The sequence below is a fragment of the Dermacentor silvarum genome, chromosome 1 (genome assembly GCF_013339745.2).
Source record: "Dermacentor silvarum isolate Dsil-2018 chromosome 1, BIME_Dsil_1.4, whole genome shotgun sequence".
NCBI lineage: Eukaryota > Metazoa > Arthropoda > Arachnida > Ixodida > Ixodidae > Dermacentor > Dermacentor silvarum.
This window is the reverse complement of record NC_051154.1, coordinates 238,699,402-238,723,063: the sequence shown is the minus strand read 5'-3', so window position 1 is coordinate 238,723,063 and position 23,662 is coordinate 238,699,402. Positions and strand designations below refer to the sequence as shown.

General features: G+C 43.8%; 1 protein-coding gene across 1 annotated transcript in view; it reads left to right on the top strand.

The window, feature by feature from the left end:
* LOC119436978 (queuine tRNA-ribosyltransferase catalytic subunit 1-like) overlaps nucleotides 1-23,662 on the top strand; it is a 38,055-nt gene that overhangs the window by 7,583 nt on the left and 6,810 nt on the right. Inside the window, exons 4-6 of the mRNA XM_037704029.2 lie at nucleotides 10,837-10,952; nucleotides 11,060-11,198; nucleotides 13,605-13,680. Of these exons, the coding sequence (XP_037559957.1) occupies nucleotides 10,837-10,952; nucleotides 11,060-11,198; nucleotides 13,605-13,680 (331 nt within the window). The remainder of the gene's footprint in view (nucleotides 1-10,836; nucleotides 10,953-11,059; nucleotides 11,199-13,604; nucleotides 13,681-23,662) is intronic.

Here is a 23,662-nt window from a genome sequence, read left to right as displayed (position 1 = left end):
ACCTCTGAGTTGAACAAACTATGACCTATTGCATTCTTTGCACACGTGGTATTCTTTGTGTTTGCAGGCAGGCGTTCCTTATACAAAGTCTATGAGTGTGTGAAAAATTAAATATAATATAAATGAAAGATTATATGACAAGGTTAAGTAATAAACGTCAAGATAATTTCGAATGAATGCTGCAGAAATATGCATATCACTTCATAAACATGTCATATAATATGTGTTATATAACCGTTACAAAATGCATTATATATATATATATATATATATATATATATATATATATAGTTCAAAGAACAGGAGAACGTAGTAAAAAAGAAGAAAAAATACAATATCACAACTTTACTGACGTTTGGGCCGCACAATCAAATGTCATAATAGAAATAGAAAAGTAGGAAAGAATGACAACTAGAAATGCAGGTGCACACCTTTTGACATCAAAGAAACCGAAAGTGATAGGGTTAAAGGTATATGTGAAATAATAAGGGACCACGAAACTTGCAAGGTGTTAGCACACTAAATGGGTGAAAAGGAAAGTTTACCAGCACTTTCATTGATTCCACAAGTAACCGCTTTAAATTTATGAATTAGATAGGATTCTCGAAGCTCTCTTTCGTGGTGAGAATGAAAACCAGATTGCAGGATTGTTGCGGTGATTTTATGAAATAAGTGGCCCGGAATGCACACGTGTTTTGATAGTGGAAGATGAGGGAGAATAGCAGCGTGGCACTTATGGTTGTTAAAGTGATACCAGAATGGTGTTTCAGCTTGTCCAATGTACTGTTTTTGCAAACAGAACATTCGAGTAAATAGATACAGTTGTTAGTGTCACACGTAAAATTACCTTTAATTTTCATGTGGAAATCGGAGGCATTGCTTTTTGCAGTACATGATGTCATGTGTGCACAAACCTTGCACTGTGTTTTCTTGCAAGGTTGGCAACCCGCAGCCTCAGGAATCCTCGTTTTAGATGACGTTAAGATGTCATGCAGATTACTAGACTGTCTGAAGACTACCCGTGGGGGTTCTAAAAAGATATTTTTAAGGTGATCACTCTGTGCTAGTATATCGAAATGTTTTTTAAGGATTGACGAGACATTTGGAACCGATGCTGAGTGGGTTAGAACGAGGGTACTTTGTGTCTGAATGGACGATTGCTTTTTTGCGTAGAACAAATCTTTTCGATTCAGCGCATCGGCCCTTTTAACGGCATCATCCGCAATATGACGTGGGTATTCCTGCTGGATTAAAGCTTCACGAAGTTGTTCAGAGTTTTCATAAAAGTCCGACTGTTCCGAGCAAAGCTTTTCCGCCTGACTATATGGTATACTGGTTTTCCGTTTTACGTGAGAACTTTTAAAGTGAAGATAACAATGCCTGTCCATTAGTTTTCTGTAAAGTTTAGTGGTTAGTTTGTTGTTAAATAGGGAAACTGTAACATCCAGAAAGTTAATCGTAGAACAAGAGTATTCATGCGAAAAAGAAATGGATAGGTGAGCGGTATTGAAATCGGCTATAAACGGTAACAGTTCATTTTCACCATGAGGCCAGATCAGAAAAATGTCATCTATAAACCGCTTATATTAAAGAGGTTTTAGTTTGCGCTTGCCAAGAAAGTCATTCTCCAGAACAGACATATAAATGCTAGCATAATTAGGTCTAATGCGAGTGCCCATTGATGTGCCGCTTATTTGAAGGTAGTGCGAACCGTCAAATTCTAAATTATTGAGCTGTAAAATTAATTTCAATAGTGTAGACAGTGTGTCACTACCAATTGCTTTTTGATCATCAAAATATATATATACACGTGAACGCTCTCGAGTGAGGCTAGCTTAGCAGGGGTGTTTGAGGAATTATCAGGCATTGCCTGGGATATTATTGGCCTTAGTGAGGTGGGGGGGGGGGGGGGTTAGAAGACCTGGTGAGGCTTATACAGTGCTGACCAACGGACACGCGCACGTCCTCTCCTACAGAGATCTTCCAAATAAGAGAGAATACGGGGTAGGATTTCTAATCCATAGGGACATAGCAGGCAACATTGATGAATTCTACAGCATTAATGAGAGGGTAGCAGTCTTTGTAATAAAGCTGAATAGGAGGTATAGAATAAAGGTAGTACAGGCCTACGCCCCAACCTCCAGTCACGATGATGAAGAAATACAACAGTTTTATGAAGATGTTGAACTAGCGATGAGAAAGGTGCAAACTCAGTATACTGTCATCTACTCAGTATATCCCCACTTCAATGCAAAAGTGGGGAGAAAGCAGGTTGGTGAGCAAGCAATTGGCAACTACGGCATTGATTGTAGAAACACTAGAGGCGAGATGTTAAAGAAACAGGCCAACCTAGACGTAGTAAGGGTAAAAGCAGACCAATTCAGGCTAGTGCTCGCAAACAAATATGCAGCTTTACAACAGGATGATGGAAGGAAACATAGAGGTAATGAATGAAATCGTAACTAGGCTGATCTCGGAAGCAGCAATTGAAGTGGGAGGTAAGGCACCAAAGCAACCAGTAGGTAAGCTCTCCCAAGTAACAAAGGACCTAATAAAGAAACGACAAAGCATGAAAGTGTCAAACTCAAGAGACCAGATAGAATTTGTTGAACTGTCTAAACTGATCAACAAGAAGAAAGTAAGAGATATTCGAAATTATAACGTAGGAAAGATTGAGGAAGCTGTCAATTATGGATGCAGCATGAAATCAGTGAGAAAAAAACTTGGCGTAGGAAAAGGCAAGATGTATGCACTGAAAGATAAGCAGGGTAATATCATCAGCAATTTTGATGACATAGTAAAAGCAGCTGAAGAATTCTATACTGACCTGTACAGTACCCAGAGCAGCCAAGCTACTTTCATTCAAAGTAGAGAGGAACAGAATATAAAGGCTCCTTCGATAAATAGTGAAGTTAGAAGGGCTTTGCAAGATATGCCCCTGGGAAAAGCTGCTGGAGAAGGTGGAATAACAGTCGATTTAATAAAAGACGGAGGTGATATCACGCTTAAATCCTTGTGGCCCTTTATACACAATGCCTCACAACTTTAAGTGTACCAGAGAACTGGAAGAATGCCAACATTATACTAATCCATAAGAAGGGAGACGTTAGAGAACTGAAAAATTAAAGGCCCATTAGCTTGCTTTCAGTACTGTATAAAATATTCACCAAGATAATTTCCAATACAATCAGGGCAACACTTGACTTCAATCAACCAAGCGAACAGGCTGGCTTCAGGAAGGGATATTCTACAATGGATCACATCCATGTCATAAATCAGGTAATTGAGAAATCTGCGGAGTACAATAAACCTCTCTATATGGCTTTCATAGATTATGAAAAGGCATTTGATTTAGTACAGATACCAGCAGTCATGGAGGCATTGCGTAATCAAGGAGTTCAGGAGGCATACGTGTATATCTTGGCAAATATCTACAAAGATTCCACAGCTACATTGATTCTGCAGAAGAAAAGTAGAAAGTTACATATCAAGAAAGGGCTCAGGCAAGGAGACACAATCTCTCCAATGCTATTCACTGCATGCTTAGGAGAAGTATTCAAGCTCTTTGACTGGGAAGGCTTAGGAGTGAGGATCAACGGCGAATATCTCAGCAACCTTCGGTTTGCAGATGACGTTTTCCTATTCAGCAACAATGGGGACGAATTACAGCAAATTATTGAGGGCCTTAACCGAGAAAGTGTAAGAGTGGGGTTGAAAATTAATGTGCAGAAAGCAAAGGTAATGTTTAATAGCCTGGCAAGGAAACAAGAATTCAGGATCACCAGTCAGCCTCTAGAGTCTGTAAAGGAGTACTTTTATCTAGGTCAATTACCCACAGGGGACCCTGATCATGAGAAGGAAATTTCCAGAAGAATAAAATTGGGTTGGAGTGCATACGGCAGGCATCGCCAAATCCTGACTGGGAGCTTACCACTGTCATTGAGAAGAAAAGTGTACAATCATTGCATTCTACCGGTGCTAACAGATGGGGCAGAAACTTGGAGGTTAACAGAGAAGCTCGAGAACGAGTTAAAGACCGCACAAAGAGTGATGGAACGAAACATGTTAGGCCTAACGTTAGGAGACAAGAAGAGAGTGGTGGGGATCAGAGAGCAAACGGGAATAGCTGATATTCTAATTGACATTAAGAGAAAAAAAATGGAGCTGGGCAGACCATGTAATGCGTAGGATGGATAACCAGTGGACCATTAGAGTTACAGAATGGATACCAAGAGAAGGGAAGCGCACTTGAGAACGGCAGAAAACTAGGTGGGGTGTTGAAGTTCGGAAATTTGCATGTGCAAGTTTGAATCGGCTAGCACAAGACAGGTGTAATTGTAGATTGCAGGGAGAGGCCTTGGTCCTGCAGTGGACATAAATATAGGCTGATGATGATGATGGTGATGATATTTTACATATATACAGTCGAACCCGGATATATCAAACCCACTTATAACGAATTATTGTGTATATGGAACAGTTGTAAAATCCCCTTGAAAATTTATATATCAAATTTTTATTTTATATGTCGAATTACCGATATATCGAGCTTTTTTGTGATCTCCTTCAGATTTGATATATCCGGGTTCGGCTGTATAGAGAGAGAGAATAAAATGAGCACTGCGCGCATGACCATGCACACCTCTCCAGCGTACAATAAAGATAACTCATTTATTCTTGTGCCGTTTGCTTTATTCGACAACATAATACAATGTCTCATTCAAGCGAGTGCGTTCCAGGTTTGATAGTGTCTCGTATCTTGTGTTCGGCGATTCTCTGCAGGGCGCCGTTGATATCCGATACGAGCTCAAAGACTGTTTTTCTTTTGTCCTCGAAGTACCGTCTCGCACACTTTACAAGCTCCTCCACCACCTCTGCCACCTTATAAATAGACAAGAGAAAAAAAGACAATCTAAACTGTAGTTGATGTCTACCTAATGCGAAGCATTCGTAATTTGTAAAGAACGGTTGTATGATTAATGTAACTGCTGTGTAGCGAACGGTTACGTAGAGGTTATATGCTGCAGTTTATATTTATAATACCTAAGACAGAATATTTTTCTAATGACAAGATATAATTAAGGGGGGGACATGGGTTATTGAGATGATTTCTCTATTTCTTGAGATAACTTTGTTATTTCTTGATCATATCTGATAAAACTGCATATGCGCATTCAGTTTATTGTGTTGATTTGAAATATCCAATTATATTTTGCATACACATAGTAGTTGCCAGTATTTACCGGCAACTACTATGTGTATAACCTTCTATTGTTTGCTGAAACAATTAAAATTGACCTGCTAAAGCGAAAGTTGTAACGAACATACAGTTGGATACTACCGTGCATAAGGATAGCAATGCTGCAAACATATTCTAAATTGAACATTAATTCCTCATTTTACAGCCTATTGAAGTTATGTGTTCATAGTATCAATAATAAGAGCAACTGTAGATGTAAATAAAAACTTTTGATGTGGATGTAAATAAAAACATTTGGATTTGAAAATTAAAAATCTGCTCTTAGCATTGCCTTCCCAACACATTTAGCTTTGTGCTGCAAAAAAAAAATAATGGCTCTAAATAATAATAATTCGTTCCAAGTGGATACGCCTTGCAAGCTCAACGGCTATAATTCGTAAATTGAAAGATGTGCCGTAAAATAATTAATTAAAAAGTTAAGTAGCGTAATTATTGTAATTATTCAATTAGGCTTTTTATTTTCTCATGGAAGTAATGGCCGCCTCATTGAGGTTTTAGATCAAGCATTATAATTGTGCAATCTGCCACAGGAAATTTTAAAAATTTGGTGTAGCTAAAATGAAACACCCTGTATATATGAACGAGAAGAAAGAGAACCAAGGGGGCCAATTTTTAATAATCATATCATAAGAAGCCAACAAACAAAGACACCAAGGACAACATAGGGGAAATTACTTGTACTTACTAATTGAATTAAAGAAAATGATAGAGGATGAAAAGACGAACTGGCCGCAGGTGGGATACGAACCCACGTCTTCGCATTACGCATGCGATACTCTCTCTTTTTGTTTTTTCATCCTCTTCGATTTCCATTAATCTATCATTTTCTTCAATTCAATTAGTAAGTACAAGTAATTTCCCCTATGTTGTCCTTGGTGTCTTTGTTTGTTGGCTTCTTATGATATTGCCACGAGCATAACAGTTGGCTGTGTAGTGGGTTTGCCGCTGCTGCGGAAGCTGAAGTCGACGACGAAGACGCACTTTCAGTGAAGGTGTCGGACGGAAACTGTGTGCTTTCATTAGATTAAACCCAATAGTTTTTGCCATGTGTACAGTAATGTGACTATAAATATATATACATATATATATATATATATCAACCGACTAATAGCGCTAAATCATTAATCGAAAATTTGGAGAGTTAGAATTGCCCCGCGCAAGGCACTACTTGTAATAAATCACGTCTCACTTCCAGCGCTTGTCGAATGGGTGCCACATGCTACAGTTAACCTGCTGAGGGGAGGCCGGGCCCCCCTGAGCCCCCCCCCCCTCCCCTGACTTTAAGCACTGGTTAGCGTAAAAACCAGACTATAGGTCGAACCGGAATATAGGTCGACCCCTACCTAACTAATCTAAAAATGAAAAAAAATCTTTTTCAACGGCAAAAGTATCGAAAGACACCCTTACCTTTAAAAAAATGCAACTCAGCCGGTTGCACAATGGTGACAGTATTTAGACGAGGGTTGACTTTTTGCAATGGTTTTTTGAAAAAAAGTTCGACCTATATTCCGGTTTTTACGGTATGTGAAACAGCCAGCATTAAATGTTTCCAGCAGGGTGTCAAAGCAAAAACCGTACCAAACCATAATTATAGCTGGAATAGAACCCGAACTGACATTCTAAGAACGCACCTAAACCCGAACCAAACCTGAACTGAAAAAAATAATAATTGTTATTGGTTTGGCACAAAATTGTTCAAGCATATAGGGTGCTCAATGGATAAGCGATTCTTTGAAATATTTACTTCAGTCGGCACCACCCATTAGCAGATTGTTACGACACGAGTTGCGATGTGTGCGAGAATGGGGAGAGACCTATGTTGAATTCCAATGGCAGAGCCGGAGCAGCCGACGGACTCCGTGAGCGAGCACTCGACTCTGGCGTAGAGCAACGCCTCCAAATCCGCGAGTGGAACACAACCTGTGCCGCCGGAGCAAGGCGGAAGTGGAAGTTCTATCCTTCGGGCGCCAAGTTATCCAGGATACCTTGCGTTTTGTCATTCTCTTCCGCTGTTTGCTCCCAGCACCGCCGCACCGGTCACTTGTCTTTTCAGCACCATTCACCCGCTGCTTAAAACTTCAAAATGGATATCTTGCCAATTAAGCGTGCAACAGCTTTTGTTTGCTATGGTGAGCACACAGGATGCGGACAAACATGGTAGGTGTCTTCGCAACTTGAAGGACGTCCTCGATGAAGCTCACTACTTCGGGCCTTTTCGCAGGAATGCGGAACATCCTATCGAATTCCCGCTCATAAGCGGCAGTTTCAGCGTTGCTGGCACCATTCGAGAAATCGCTCGTGTCGGAACTTGAGCTTTCCGACTCGGAGCTGTCGCTATCGAGTAGCAGAAGCAATGACGCACACTCTGCCAAACTAGCCGAGCCGCTCATGTCGTCCCCCATTACCATCGTGAGTTGCGACCGGCTGCGCCCCCCAGCAGACAAACGTCGTAAAGGAAATGCGTCACACAGAGTTCTGGTCCACTCCGCCGATTTTGGCGGAGCATCTTTTTCTGCTCCACGGAGTCACTCCCGCTCTGAATCCACTCCGACTCTCTCATTGGAACATTTTACTCCCGCCCTCACTCGTCATTGGAACAAACTTGTCCGAAACGAGCAGAAAAACTTGCTCCAACTCCGCCATTGGAATTCAACACTAGACAGAGACATCTGCACTTCTGACCTCGGTCATGCCAGTTCTGTCCCACACCCGAAACTTTGTTTCTGTAGAATCACTGCTTTGGTAGAAGCTGCCAATTTGGCTAATATAGGTTCGCTCACTACTCTTGCTAGATAAAACTCACATACCAGGATATATGGAGAGCAACAATGATGGTGACTTTGAGAAGGGGAAATATGAAAACCAACGAGCTCATCACTACAGCTTCTTGTAACTATAACACTGGGGTCGCTAATATGAATGCCGCCACCATCTCGACGCTCGGCAACTACGGCGCTTAATATGTGCTTCTTGTTGCGCGTCATGGTTTAACGAACATTTGGCCCTTTCCAGCATGTTACTATGCTCTTCGATTCTTCAAATCTTTCCCTGTGCACAATGTACGTGATTTGGACTTTTTGTCTACACTTAGCACAAGACTGCGCCATGCATAGGTTGGCAAACTCACTTAGACTCAGATCAACCTGTGAGCCCAAACCTGAGTGAGTCTGGCTGAGTTGAGATGTCAACTTCTTGTGAGTCTGAGCGAGCCCAATTGCGCAGAATTTTGGTGAGTCTAAGTCCGAGTGAGCCCTAAGGAAAAAATGTTATTAGTGAGTGACTCTGAGTGAGTTCCGTTTGTTTTGCCGACCTGTGGCACCACATGCGGTAAGACTCGCAATATTTAGCACGAACTGTCCTTGTTCATCGTTCAGAAACATGAATGTCCTCACCTGCTTTTATTTAAAGAAAGAACAGAAAACTGAGTGACATGTCACTTGCTTGCTTCTTTCATTGCTATGGACTAGAAGTTTGAAGTTGTAATTTATGTAATACAATGTGAATGTGGGCACTTTCTGCGAATAAGAAAAGCGTACAAAAAGTGCACAAAGAAGAAAAAAAGGGATCCAGCACAGACCCGCAGGGCCAGTGTTTGCATTGTCGGCATCTCAGTGCCCCAATCTACACTGCATCCTCAAGGCCAATTCTTATAGTTTCATTTGAAAGCTATAAGGAGCATTAACAGTTCTTGCAGTCTACAGAGAAAAACATTGATGCAAATGGAGACTCGTCTGAATAATTATGGTTTAGTAGGACCACAGTTGTGCAAATGATCGAGTTCCTGAGCAAACAAACGGAGGAGGTCACTTGCGCACAATAGTTACCCGCCATCTAGTAAACATGTCTCGTCTCAGGCAGCCTATGAATTTACTGTGTTGATACATAGAAATTATTTGACCCATCTCTACATGTTTAGATTCCTTCAATACAATGTGTGGTGCTGTAGTATTGCCTTTAGCTCATTCAACGAGCACTGCACTACTAAACACATCTGGTTCTTGTATCAGATGTGATCGTATTGTATCATATCTTGTGCACATGTATCAAATAATCTAAATGAGCCTTTTATTGCCGACAGGACCTCGCAAAACTTTTCATTTCACTCCTTTTTTAATAGAAATTGTGAGATGATATTCAAGTCGATATTTGATGGTCATTTTTCTGGAATACTTGTATTCGATTAGAAACTTCCTACTGCAGCTATGGGCCAGGGAGCCCATTCCTCCTACCTCCTGACAAAACCTGTGAATGCACCATGTGGACAAGTCAGTAGCACCGTGTCGCGTGTTGCCATCATAGTACAAGTTCAAGTTTACTCTGCCGAATCAATTCTAGCGCAGTTATGAAATTTTATTTCTATGAACCAGAACTGAACCAGAACAAGATCAGAGCATGTCGAACCCAAACCGAACAGGTATTTTTTTCGGTTCAACAGCCTGGTTTCCAGGAAATGTAAAAATTATTTCTAGCAAACTTCTATAACAAAAAAAAACAAAAAAACTAGGTGTATGATTGAATACTGTACAGAATTTATGCCATTTTGTTAGATAAGTTAAATAAGTGTAACGCATTTTGTGCCTTCAAAGGCACAAGAGCTGTCATGTTTTTTTTTTGTGTTTTTTTATCCAACATGTGATCAAGTTGGAAAGGCAATAAGCAGGCATTCATCCTTTCACTGCATTTGATATCCAACTCACTTTCAGTATCCTTTTACTTGTTTTCAATGGCCCTTAACATGCTTTCAAGAACCTTGTGATTTTCCTTTATACCACCATTGACTGTCAATTAGAGCATTTGATCTAAAACCGGTTGTCTGCTGACCCCCAAGGACCAATAAGAATGTTTAATGGGATCCTGCATGTTTTATGAGCATCGCCTATTGGAAGAGAAGCTGTCACTCTCCTATTTGAACCTGACCAAATCAAGAACAAGAAACGCACTGGATTTTGAACAAGATTTGCAATCTTTGCTATTTTTCACTTAAAACTTACACCAGAACCCTGCCTAATGTTGCCCACAGGCAACAAACCTATTGTCGAAAAAGTTTCCACAAAATATTTGTTCTTTTAATTCAATATCTTTACTCTCAGTATAGTTGCACATTTCGGTGAAAAATAAACATTTCGTTCAGGTATTTTTATGTCTTGTTCTTAAGAGTCAAAGGGAAGGGAAATCATATGATATGCACATTGAATGTTCTTAAATTGTATGATTGCTTTAAGAATTTTTTTATTTATGCTGTGTATCGCAGGACATGCAGGGGGCTTTCAGCAATGTAATGAAGTAGTAAAATGTGCAAGGCATTCGTTTTTTAATAAATTTGCGCAAAATGGATAGCAGTGCAGGAGCATATACGTAGTTGAGTACTACTCAACCAATCACAACGCATCTAATGGTCTCTGCTCATAAAGAGAACATTGATATTCAGAAAAAGAATATAGGCTCTATAACATATTTACTCAACCTATTATGACGGTGTAGGAACTTAACTATGATTAATGTACTATAATTTCATATTTGCAATGACATGGAAATGGAAGGTTATATCTCTATCACCCCCACCTTTTTTTTTCCAGGACTATCAGATGGCTTGATCGGTGTATGGTTGCCCACAAGAATTCAGCTACACAAAACATTTTTCCAATTGTTCAGGGTGGTCTGGATGCTGCTTTGCGGAAGCAATGTGCTTTGGGTGAGGACTGGTCCAGAATATGTTTCAGCTCCTCGTGTGGTGATGGTGCAGTGGCACTTTTATATTCACACATCTGTGCACATGAATGTCCCACTTCTCTCCTCTAGAACTGCTGAAACGAGATGTTGCTGGCTATGCTATCGGGGGCCTTAGTGGAGGCGAGAGCAAGGATGAATTTTGGCCAATGGTGGACATTAGCACAGACTTGCTTCCTAAGAACAAACCACGGTATCTTATGGGTGTTGGGTAAGGTTATTGCTTGTTTCTTGAAGTGATTTGTACAAGTGATACTTTTCAGTCTACCTAGTAGTCACACTAGTTAAACAACATTTATACCCTTGCTGTACAGTAAATACCAACTAATTTTATGCTGTTCCTGCACACTTCCCTCAACAGTTCAAGGCACTATCTGTGGAATTTTTCACTATTTTATGTGCATTGCAATGGCCATGATTTTGGAGTAGGCAAATGTATAGTGGATACTCGTCAAACGTAACAATGTCCTCCCTGTGGAGGACGTTATTTTGCAGCCATGTAGAGTGCATCTGCATGCCTTTCATCTTGTGCATCATTATTCCATAATGTCAGCTGGATATCACATTAGATAATCACACCAGGCTCTACAAGACCAGACAAAGGAAACAATATGGCTCACTCATGGGCTTGTTGACAATACAGTAAAATCTCATAAACGGAACCTCAAGGGACTGGAGAAATACGTTCTGATTGACAAGAGTTCCGTTTACTGAGTCTTGCCTGCCTTTTCGCTCCTCGAAGAGGCAGGATGTGTGTCGAGTGAGCTCCTGAACAACGCATTGCAATTGAGTGAGCGCGTTTTAAATCATGGATCCAGGACCTCAAAGAGATGCGACATAATTGTAACACATTTATCTAGCATTTACTGCTAAAGCTCCACTGAATTTTTGTTTTTATGAGCAGATACTGAAGGGGTCACTCCAGGTACCAGTTGTGCACATTTGAGTCCCTCATTTCCCCTTATTTTTCTTGCCAGTTATAGTAAATGGTAACAGCTCAATCAGTTTAGCTAGAACCTCTCTAGATTAACAATATTTGCATTGGAGCGTCCCTGTTATGTACAGCTGAAACACACACTGAACATACTGACAGCAGATGTGTTGAACATATTATAAATGTTGTAAAAATAGTAACACCTTGGAGGTTTATGTGCCTTTACTAAGTAGCAATGTCATTGCAGTAGTCACCCTATAATTTGTGGGGTAGAAAAGCTCACGGCAACAGAGGAAACACATACTGGAGTGCACACTTGCAAAGAGGGCATTTATAGCTCTTTGGAATAATAATGCTTGCTGGTTCTAATGGTAATAATAAGCTAGTAATAATGCTAGCTAGCTTTAGAATAATAATAAGGAAGGGTTCATCATATCTGAGTATTCATGATGTCAGGGGGCACTAGCTTAGCAGCGTTTGGGTCATCTGTTGTCGTAGTGGCGTATCTACAACACCGGCTACTGTCACTGCATGTGTTTCATGTGGGAAAGACTAACATTACAGGATGCAAGAATCGGGTGTTTCCAAAAGATTTACTGTCCTACCTCTACGTAACAATGTTGTACTTTCTGTGGACCAATTTCTTAATGTATGAATTTCATGAAGCTGAGGTTTCTCTGCTTCAGCAGTGAAAATTACATATCACCTTCATAGAACAGTTCCTGTGGATAGCATCTTGACAGTAAGCATTTATGAACAGAATCCCACAAGAAGCATAACCAATAATAACAGGGTCAAAAGCACTGGCACATGCTGTGTAGATTGCATCGAGAGCAAAGCTTCCACGCCTACTGCTAGCAACTGCCCCTATCTGGCACCACATGTACACATGTGTAGTCTGGCTGCTGTTTTGTTTGTTTTTAATGGTGTACTAATTCTAGAGGCCAAGATCACTCTAACATTGTTTGCATTATGCATTTATAATGCCGGCATCATTTGCGCATGAAATGATGCATGCAAATAATCAATATTCACTGTGTAGCTGTATTTTTTCTTACGCTTGTTATAAAGGCCCCAGGTATACATGCATGCGGTGTGTGTGGACAACAACAGAGCAAAATTACTTTGCCAAACTGTGGGGAAAAATACATGGTGTTTGATGAAAGTAAAGTTGGAAAATAAAAAAAAAAGTTTGTTATACTATGGACTTCGCTAAATTGAGGTTAATTATATCGAGGCTTAACTTAATTAAGTTTAACCCACTTAGATAACATAGTTTGCATAGCACACAGAACATTGATTCTTGCATGGTTGATAATAAAAAACTTTTTCAAGACATTCTAGAAACATGTCAAATTTGCATGTGTTCACATTGTTTTAGGTTTATTAAGTCGGGTGCACTAACCATTTTTTAATCGAACTCTATTAATCAGAGGTTGTGTAAGGAAACTATTTCCAATGCCACATTCATAGCTTAATTATTGATATGGTGTTCACACTTTCCTGTCTTGGACACTGATGCGGTCACAGAAGATAGGCTTAGTGCAGCACCATGTTAACCTTGTTGTGCAGCCTTTATTCACAAAGAACAATTGTTACCTTGCAGAAAGGAAATTATCAAGAGTGTCTACCTAATCTACAATTTAAAAGTATTTTTTTCTCCCTCTCTCTTTTTTTTTCCAGCTTTGCTGTTGACCTCATTGTCTGCAGTGCCTTAGGATGTGACATGTTTGACTGTGTGTTTCCAACAAGGACAGCGGTATGTAGTCTGTGACAATCACTATTTCTGTAGCAGATTTTGCTTTATGCACAGTATAGGTAGAATGCAAATATATGCCACCTGTTGCTGTTGTTGTTACATGCGTTTTTGACAATGCAGTTCCACCCCTTCACTTCCAGAGATTAACATTACTTGCATGACAAATCACAGTATTCAGTTCGACAATCAACCAAGTACTAATAAATTTTTCATTAATTAAGTCAGACCACATGTTGTATACATGGAATTGAAATAGAGCAGTGCAGATATCATGTCGTTTAGCAGAAATCCTGAGACTAGTATTTGTTTAGAGATCTCCATCCTCAAATGTACGCCAAAATGGATTGATATTCTGCATGTCATTTTATCGAAGAGCACATTTTAGGAATAAATATGTCGAAAGTGGCACTAGTCGGAGGAATTCTAATAAATGGACCAGCCTTAAGCACTGACTGGATTTAATTCTATAATTGTGATGTGTACCTAAAGTAAATAATTAATCCCGCGGGGGCGTCTGTGTCAGCAGGCCTTTGGTGTGTTGCGACACCACGTACCCGAGCACAAAGGGGTTTGGACCTTCCTGCGTGTAGCTGTGCGCAGCTTAGCCGTGTCTGGGGAATGGGGGATTTTAGGGGTTGAGCCAATGCAGGGTGTTTGGACCTTTAAGGCCCCCCGGCGGAGGCAACACACCTGTTTGGCCTCTGCTTCACATAGACAGCACCTCCAGACTGACCCACCTGGGGGAAATTGGCAGTCGCCTTTTCCTGTCCTCCTTTCCAATCTTCTAGATTCTCTCTCGCCTTTTCATCTTTCCTGTCTTCTTTCTACTTCTTCCCACTTACGAATTTCCAGGCGGCAAGGGTTAACTGTGTGTAACATATTCAGTCTTGGATATATGCATTAGGTTATGGTGGCTGTGTACCAGTGGCACACCGACGGGGGAGAGGGGGGGTTGGGTGTTGTAACCCCCCCCCCCCCCCCAACACATCCAGCCCCACCAGTCCAATGTGTACCTTCACCGCTCTGTTCAAATTGTCCATTACAATTCAGGAGGTGGCTTGAGGTCGAATTTGCCTGTTATAATTATTAGGCATTTTATTTGCTGTTGGATTCCTCTGGCTAAAGCAAGGAAATTGCATATTATGCAAAGTGGTTGCTTCCCCCCCCTCCACAAAAATTTACCCCCCCCCCCCTGGCAGAGATCCTGCGTGCGCCACTGCTGGTGCTGGCAGGCTTTATGGTATACAGAGTCTTGCCGCGTCTCCTTGTTCGGCTCTGTGGTGGGCGGCTCGCACAGCTGCCAAAATATGAATATTTTATGGCTTCAACTCATTCCCAAAGCTGCCTCCTCACTCTATTTTGAAAAGAGGGCGCACCAATGAATCTCTGATTATTTTTGGCAAGAGCAAAGAAATTTTTCAACGTTTCTATGTGATCCACACTGAAACCCTTCAGAAGACTGTAAGAATGCTATCTCCTTTTGTTGTCGCGACACTTTGGGCCCCAGATACAAAATCACGAAAATGGACAGTGGCGACCTTCTCCTTGAAATTTGTGACAAAGTACAACATGAGAAGCTGACAAATCTCGTTTCATTTGGTGGCACCCCAATTTCAGTAACCCCACATCGTTCCCTCAGCAGCACACGAGGTGTAGTTTCAGAACAGGATCTGCTAAAATTGACTGAGACAAAGCTCTTAGAGGGCTGGAAAGAGCATCATGTCACGAATGTGCAGCGAATTAAGATCTGACGAACGACAAAGAAATTCCGACAAAACACCTGATTCTCACCTTTTGCACCAGCACACTCCCCAAACACATCGAAACAGGCTACATCAAAATCAATGTCAGACCATACATACCAAATCCAGGCTTGATTCTCACCTTTGGCACTAGCACACTCCCCGAACACATCGAAACCGGCTACATCAAAATCAATGTCAGACCATACATACCAAATCTACAATGCTGTTTTAAGTGCCAAAGATTCAGTCACGGCTCTCAGAGCTGCCGAGGCTGTACCACCTGTGCAAAGTGTGCATCACATGTCCACCCCACGGACAACTGCAACGACCCACTCCATTCTGCAAACTGTGACGGTGAACCCCCTGCTTATTCTTGCTCCTGTCCTTCATGGAAGAAGGAAAAAGAAATCATCACCCTCAAAGTCAAAGAAAACATGTCATTCAAAGAAGCGCGCAAATGCCTCTCTATTGTACAGGGACCTACATTCTCCAAAGGGGCATGCAAGGGGCAGTGCCACAACGGTTCTCAGCAGTGATATAATCTCGACCGGGTGAAGTGGGTCGTCACCGCAAGAATCAGGAGACGACGATGAAGGCGGGCATCGTGATGATAAAAAATAAAAAAGATTGTATTCACTTCATTGGTACATGGTTTTGACTCTATCCGAGTCTCGAGCGGTTCCGCCTAACATGGGGGGCCAGGACGGCCTTAAATAACCCCTCATGGTCTTGTGGTAGCCGATGTCTCCTTCGGCGAACTTGTGGAAGTGTCAGTCCTCTGTCGGGTTGTCAAGTTGACGACCTCTTCCCCCTTGGGTCCTCTCCTTTGGTTGCTCGCCTTTGCGTCTGCTCAGTTCGTAGAGGTGTGACGCTTTCTCGGGGATGAAATGGATTATCTCGTCACGGGAAAAGCGCTCGGGCCTGTCTCCCACACTTGAGAGGTACAGTTTCCAGGAAGACGAGAGCGCGCGGCGATGTTTCCCGCACTTGACGGATCCGAGTTTTCCAAGAAGATGATAACTGCCTCCCGTCATGGGAAAGCACGCGGCGAGGTTCCCCACACAGTTGAGCTGTCGAATTCCTTGCCGATCATAACAGCGGCTGTTTGGACCACGCAGAGGACCAGCGGTAGCACCACTCGCCCCCACTGCAGGATCAGCTAGTGCTGTTCCGCCACCAAGCAATAAGAGCCAGGAGCCCTTCAGGCCTGCGGGCTGTAGGACTTCTGGGGCCTCTGCTCGCGCAGAGAAACCCGAAACATCAGCGAGCATACACCGCAAGTGGGCATCCAGCGCCTTGGCGGAGGCGATAGATACATTGCCAAGTGCATCGGTGTCCGAGGCAACGAAGGGTCGGTGCAGCTCTCAGGGGCTCGCCAAAAATGGCAAACCCCACATCACAGGGCTCGGAAAGGGCCCTGTGGCCTAACAGTTTTTCTCTTAAACACAGAGCAGAAATTATTAATACGGATACACAAATATTACATTGGAACGTCAGAGGTCTTCTCCACAACCTCAATGATGTCAAAGAACTATTACATCAATTTAATCTAAAGCTGGTGTGTCTACAAGGGACACATCTGAAACCCTCAAACCCAAACTTCCTTCGTCAATACGCCATCTTTTGAAAAGACCGCGATGAAGCCGTCTCGTCCGGCGGTGTAGCAATAGTAGCAGACAAGTCTGTAGCTTGTCAACAAGTCACCCTCCAGACTCACCTTGAAGCAGTGTCAGTTCGGGCAATTCTTTTCGGCAAGTTGGTAACTGTATGTTCCATCTATACAGTGTAGACCGCTTATAACGTAAGTCACCGGAGTCACGAATATCCGCACTATAAGCGGTACCACACTATAACCAAAACAATTATTTTATTGCAATAGCAATTACATGGACACTCCAGGCGCATTTCTGCTGTCACCCCGCGCGCCGTATGCTGTATGTGCAAGTGAAAGCGTCTGAGGGTAAGCCGGCAATCCCAGCTGGATCGCCGGCTCAAAGTGGGAAGGAAGCACGCCGTCTTCCGTCACGCACATGACTCTGGTGGGAGGGTAGGGACGGGAGGGGCGCGTTCTACTCCGGGTGGCCCGGGCAGCTGTGCGCGTCCACTGGGACCGCTGTATCTTGAAAGTCATGTGTGATGGGGGCACAGTCTGCCGTGTTCTGTGTTTTCACGGCTTAGTTCACGTTGATGCGAGACGCAGCACGAAGGTCAATTCGCTCACTGCTGCAGTCTCGCTTCCTCTCTATTGACCCTTTTCGCGGCGATCCCGTGGGCGCTGCCATATTTGATCACGTGGTGACGCGTCCATTGCTTGCCTCCACTGACTCCGTTGCCTCCTTGTTTACAATGGAAGTGTACGACGCCGGCGCGGCTTAGAAAACCTCTGTTTTCGGAGCTATCGTATGGCGAATTCCATTGGGAGAACAGGAGCAGGGCGCCGCGCAGTGCGGAGTCGGTTGACAGCGCAGTGAGAGCAGGGACACTCTACCCGCCACTGGAATACGGCGTGCATTCGGAGAGCAGGTGGGAGGGGGACGTGTGAGGAGAAATGTACCATGTGACTAAAGCAGTCCCACCATTCTCGGCAGGAGAGCGGCAAAACACACGTGATCGTCTTGCAATCTGTCGGGCGTAACTGTCACCGTTCGCGGCCACGTACTACATACTTTTGTGCAGCGCCGACGCATCCCACAACGTTTCCGCCTGCGAAGATCATCTGAAACTTCAACTTGAATCTGAAGTTGAGCTCCAGCAGCTTTCGCTGCTGTCACCGTCGAGCGTCTCAAGCACTTTAGCAAGGCGAAGACGCTTTGTTGCCGCTGTCCCCCGCGCATCCAACGAGAAGCAAGGCGGACTAGAAATGCCAGGATCTGTCGCTAAATCGCTGCGAAGCTCGCTCGTATCACCGACGTCAAAAACAGCGGTGCCAAAACACCAGCTACGCTTGGCTGCCGCCATTGCCACCGCGCGCGCCGGCTGAAGCAAAATAAAAAGAAATGAGGAGGATATGACGGTTTAAGTCACGTGACTTCCTCCGTACTCCGCTTTTCACGCGAGAGCAGTCCGGACTGCTCCCGGCTGCTCTCGGCGCAGCGAAACTGCTCTTGTTCTACCACTGGATGACGGCTCTCCCACTCCTGTTCGACCACTGAAACACGTCGCCTCTGGAACGAGCACTTTCAGCGTGCTTTTGAGTGCTCCTGTTCTCCCAATGGAATTCGGTGACTAGGTGGACGACACGAAGCTTTTATCACAGCCTCGGAGAACATGCAAAAGCACTTTCGGAGCCGATTATGCTATGTCCAAACTGCGCAAGCAGCGTATGTGGTGCTTGTTCTAAAAGCGGGGCTAAAAATGTATTCCAAGCTTTCCGATGATGAATTCAGTCAGGATTAGTGTGTTTTGCTCTTTGTTCGTTATTCGGCAAACATTTTGAAGCAGTGGCTTGTCAGTTTCGGACTCAGTGAAGTTCCTCGGTGCGGCCACTATCTGATTATTTTCTGCCTAATCGCTCGCGGGTGTGCTCAGTTCTGAACTTCCAATGGATTTGTTCTTGGCTTGAAACGTAGCTGTTTTGTAAATTGTAATACCTTGTAGCAAATATATATTACGGCTAGTAAGTTGCTTACTCTTGTGGACCGTCACGAAACAGTCAGCTTCGACCATTCATGTTTTGTACATTGTAATACCTTGTAGCATATATATATATATATATATATATATATTACGGCTAGTAAGTCGCTTACACTTGTGGACCGTCACGAAACATTCAGCTTCGAGTCCGTCATTTATTGTGCGTATAGAGTGCGTATATATTCAAGTGTGCGCCCATTCACTTATTCTTGATACGTCGGCGATAGAGTGGGCGTAAGTTTTCCTGCCATTTGGGGCAGATGTGTATAAATAATGTGCGCGAAACTTACTATGACAGGAAGCGGCGCTACTCCCACTGTCATTGTTTAACGAGTGGTACTCACCCTTGCCGACGTTCTGGGGATGAAGCCCTTTCTTTGAAGGTTAGCGATACAAGGCTGGCGGATGAGCATATTTCTGTATCCTTGAGGAAAGCCGTACATAACGAATTCATTAAGTGGCGTACATCACGATCGAAGTGCCGGTAACACGTTCGGACAGTTGCAGCAGCGGGCCGTGAACTTGGCCACACAGATTCATTCTATTGCTTAACATGCCAGTCACTATTTTTGCAGCCAACTACTGCACACGCCTTCAATCCACATGATTCAGTCTAGCATGATTGCAGCACAGTGTGTTAGCGAAAACTCAGTTGCATTTCCGACAGCTGATCGCACAGAAGCAAGGTAGGAGCGGCAATGGTTTCGTATTCGTGCGCGGCCGCTGAGGAGAGGTATGGCGCGCCGCCGTCTGCGCCATCTCGTTTCTCTAAAACAAACTGCTCCGCGAAAAGGGTCAATAGTGGTTTGACAGCAAGTTTCGCGGTCATCGAGTGAGATGTGTTCATGTTTGCTTGTGCGCACGTGACACCATGCTTGTTAATGCACAGAGAGCCGCGGCAACGGATGCGCTTTCGCGCGCTCCCGCCATCGCGTCATTCTGCCCGCTCCGCGCGAGGAGTGCTGGGAAGCGTGGCCGGCACGCCAGGCGAGAAATAGGAACGGAGCTATTCACGCGCCAGCAACGTTGGAACGCACCTGAAGGTGCCAGACACGCCACTTGTGTCATGTCGTTGGAGTATAGACGCTGGTTGTTCGCCACCGTGATGTCGAGAAGCTCGATGCGCGCGTTACATCGGAGTATATCTGCAGCTTGAGGGGAGCGTTCACCGTCTCGGTTCACTGCCCAACTTCCAGGCAGCCACACTGTAACCGGTATTTCGTCTCTCGCAAGTGCACTATAAGCGATACGCGTATACATAGAGTGCTATGGGAAAATTAACGGGAGTCTGAAAAGACCGTATTATATCCGGTCCTACACTATAAGCGGTTACATTATAAGTGGTCTATACTTTATATACCCCCAAATCATCATCTCGAGAAAACAGACTTCTACAACCTTATTGATGAGCTTCCTGAGCCCTACATACTCGTGGGAGATCTTAATGCCCACAACACGATGTGGGGAGACGATGCGACGCGAGAGGCCGATTCATAAAAAACTTTAGTAAAACTCTGGTGCATGCCTCTTCAATAAGAAGGAGCCAATGTATCATAACGTTCACCACAATTCATATTCATTAATAAACTTGTCGATTGGGTCTGCTTCCCTATTTCCCAACTTAGAATGGAATGTGATCAAAAATCCATTTAGAAGTGACCCCTTTCCATTAACTCTAAGCTTAGTAAAACATCTTAAGATGACTCCCCTTTGTGTTCCTAGATGGAAACTAGCCTCGGTTGATTGGAAACTTTTTAAGGAATCGAGTTTTTTATCCCGAAACTTTATCAGCGAATTTAGTATAGATGACGCAGTAGCCTATTTTACCGCTTTTCTAGTTGATTTGCAACCTATTCGAGAAGATGGTAAATCGTCGTATGATACATTTCCTCGAATCTAACAAAATCCTTGACCGTTATCAGTGTGGTTTCAGGGAAGATCGTTCTACAATCGACCATCTTGTACGCATGGAGTCAAACATCCGTGATGCTTTCATTCATAAACAGTACGACACAATATGGCACTATAGGATATTGCAAGATTTGTTCGTTGGTTAGTTAATTCGGGTTTAATGGCACAAAGGCGACTAAGGCCATGCTACCCCAGTCACAAGACAATAGAAAACGCAATGTTAAAAAGCAGCTAGACCTGCGTTACATTATAGTTGGTGTAAATAACCAGTTTTGTCTAAAAAGTTGAACAAGTTAGTAAATGGCACTAGCAGGTCAACTGCCAATATTAGGGCAGGGTGTAAGGGAACCTCCTCCCTCCCTACCGCGCTACCTTCCCGTTTTCCTCCCTTGTGTGCGATTCGGCTGACCATCACACGCTTTCACTCGCGCATACAGCATACGGCGCGTGGGGACGATGTTATCACCCTTGTTATACGAAACATCATGGCAGCCTTGATGGCAGAAATGCGCCTAGAGTGTTTGTATCATTGCTATCGCAATTACAGTGGAATCTCGATTATACGATCACGGCTAATACGAATTTCCGGGTAATACGAATTTTTCTGTGGTCCCGGCGGAGCCCCATTATTTTGCAACGTGCTAGAGAACGGTTGTTACGAATCGATTTTCGACCTGCGTCGGTTGATACGAATAAACGCCGCCCCACCGACGGCCGTGGAAGAGAACAGCACATAGTCACATGCTTTCTTCCCTTTCTCTCTTGGTACGGAGGCGCCGGACAGCGCGGAGCCCGCGACTGGGCGCGAAGAGTTTCAAGCGGTGGCGCTTTTGTTGCTTTTCCTTTTGTGCTTTTCCCCACGCAGGCGTGGGGAAGCGCGGCTGCCGCAGCGAGCGAAGGTTTGTGAGGTCTGTCGCTTCAACGGAAACTGAGCGGCGTAAGCACAGCACTTACAAAGGTCAGAGCAGTGTGGAGATCGCTTTCAAGATACGGTGCGCGCGACAACACCGACAGGCGGCACAGGCGCAAAGTACAAGAGCGCATTCGTTGGCAGAGTAGAAGCCGCCGCCCCCCCCCCCCCCCCTCTCTCCCTTCCGCGCTACCTTCCCGCTTTGCTCCTTTCGCGTGGGAGATTGCGTCGCCAGTTACCTTTGTGCCCGGTTGCAAGATACACATTTGGTGCCGCAGCACAGCGTCGTCCCCCCCTTCCCTCCCATACCCCCCCGGCTTTTCGCACGACGGAAGTCGCGTTTGCTCTCAGCTGTGCATTCGCTCTTCGTGAAGGTGCGCGTCCCCCGCGCGCTTTCACTCGCACATAGGGCGCGCGGCGACGATTTTATCGCCCTTGGACTCATGCTCCACGTCTCCGCATCGCCCTCGTTGAGCTCCTCTCCCATCGGTGGGCGCACCTCGTTGAGAAGCGTGCTCGCTACCGCCCTTGTCGGCGAGATTTTCCCGCGGAAGCCGGATTATAACCGGCACTTCGTCTCACGCGGCTGCACTCTAAGCGGTATGCGTATACATGGAGTTCTATTGGAGGGTAAACGGGAGTCGGAAAAGGCCGCGTTGTAGCCAGTTCTGCACTATAAATGGTTAAGTTATAAGTGGTCTATACTGTAAATGCTCTTCACGTGCGTGTGCCTGAGTGAGTTCACCTCTGACACTTTAGTTTAGCTAGTTTTAATTGTGTTTCGATGATACGAATTTCGGCTAATACGAATATTTTTCGTGACCCCGTGAGATTCGTATCATCGAGATTCCACTGTATGTAGGAAATATATGGCACCCATACGCTTCCGCATTACCCGCGTTCACGGAGTGAAACGTCACTAATTTTTTTTTTAATCGCTTACCGAACGAATAGGTGCGTCTTATACACTGGTGCGACTTTATATATGTTTTTTTTTTTCTGAAAAACTGCCGTTTTTAGGGGGGTGCGTCTTATACAAAGGTGCGCCTTATAGACTGGAAAATACGGTATATGTAAATTATACCAATTGTGTAAAAGCATCCGTCTCTTGTGTTTCGATGAGTGGACATGTCATAGATGTCGGAGATGGGTATACGCGGTGACGTTATAGAAAGCTACTTGTCTAATCGTATATTCCGTGTCAGAATTGGTTATCCTCTCCCCAGGCCGTTTCTCCAAAAAACCAAGATGCCGCAGAGTGGCGTACTAAGCTGGATTCCCTTTATTGTAAAAATGAATTCATTACGCTCATCAATTCTACATACAATATTTTATTCCGTATGCATTGACGATGTGTAAATTGGTTTCAAATCGTGTAATCGCTCAATTTACGAGCGACAGGTTCAGCTTGGCCTGAACAGGGTGTCGAAATGGGCTAATAAAAATGAGTTCAAGTTAGATCCGCAGAAAAGCTCCTGGGTCTTTTTACAAGGAGAAGAGACTTGGTCCCAGATACTAATACGTATTGAACTCGATGGACAACGCATACCTCTGCATACAGAGCACAAATGTTTGGGTGTCATACTTGACACCAAACTATCATTTATACCCCACATCAAATGTGTTAATAATAAATGTCTAAAAACAATTAATATTCTGAAAGTTCTTTCACACACAACATGGGTTAGTGATAGGAAGTGCCTGATAAACCTGTACAAGAGCTTCATACAATGCCGTCTGGATTATGGCGCTGTGGTCTATCACTAAGCCACACCGAGTACGC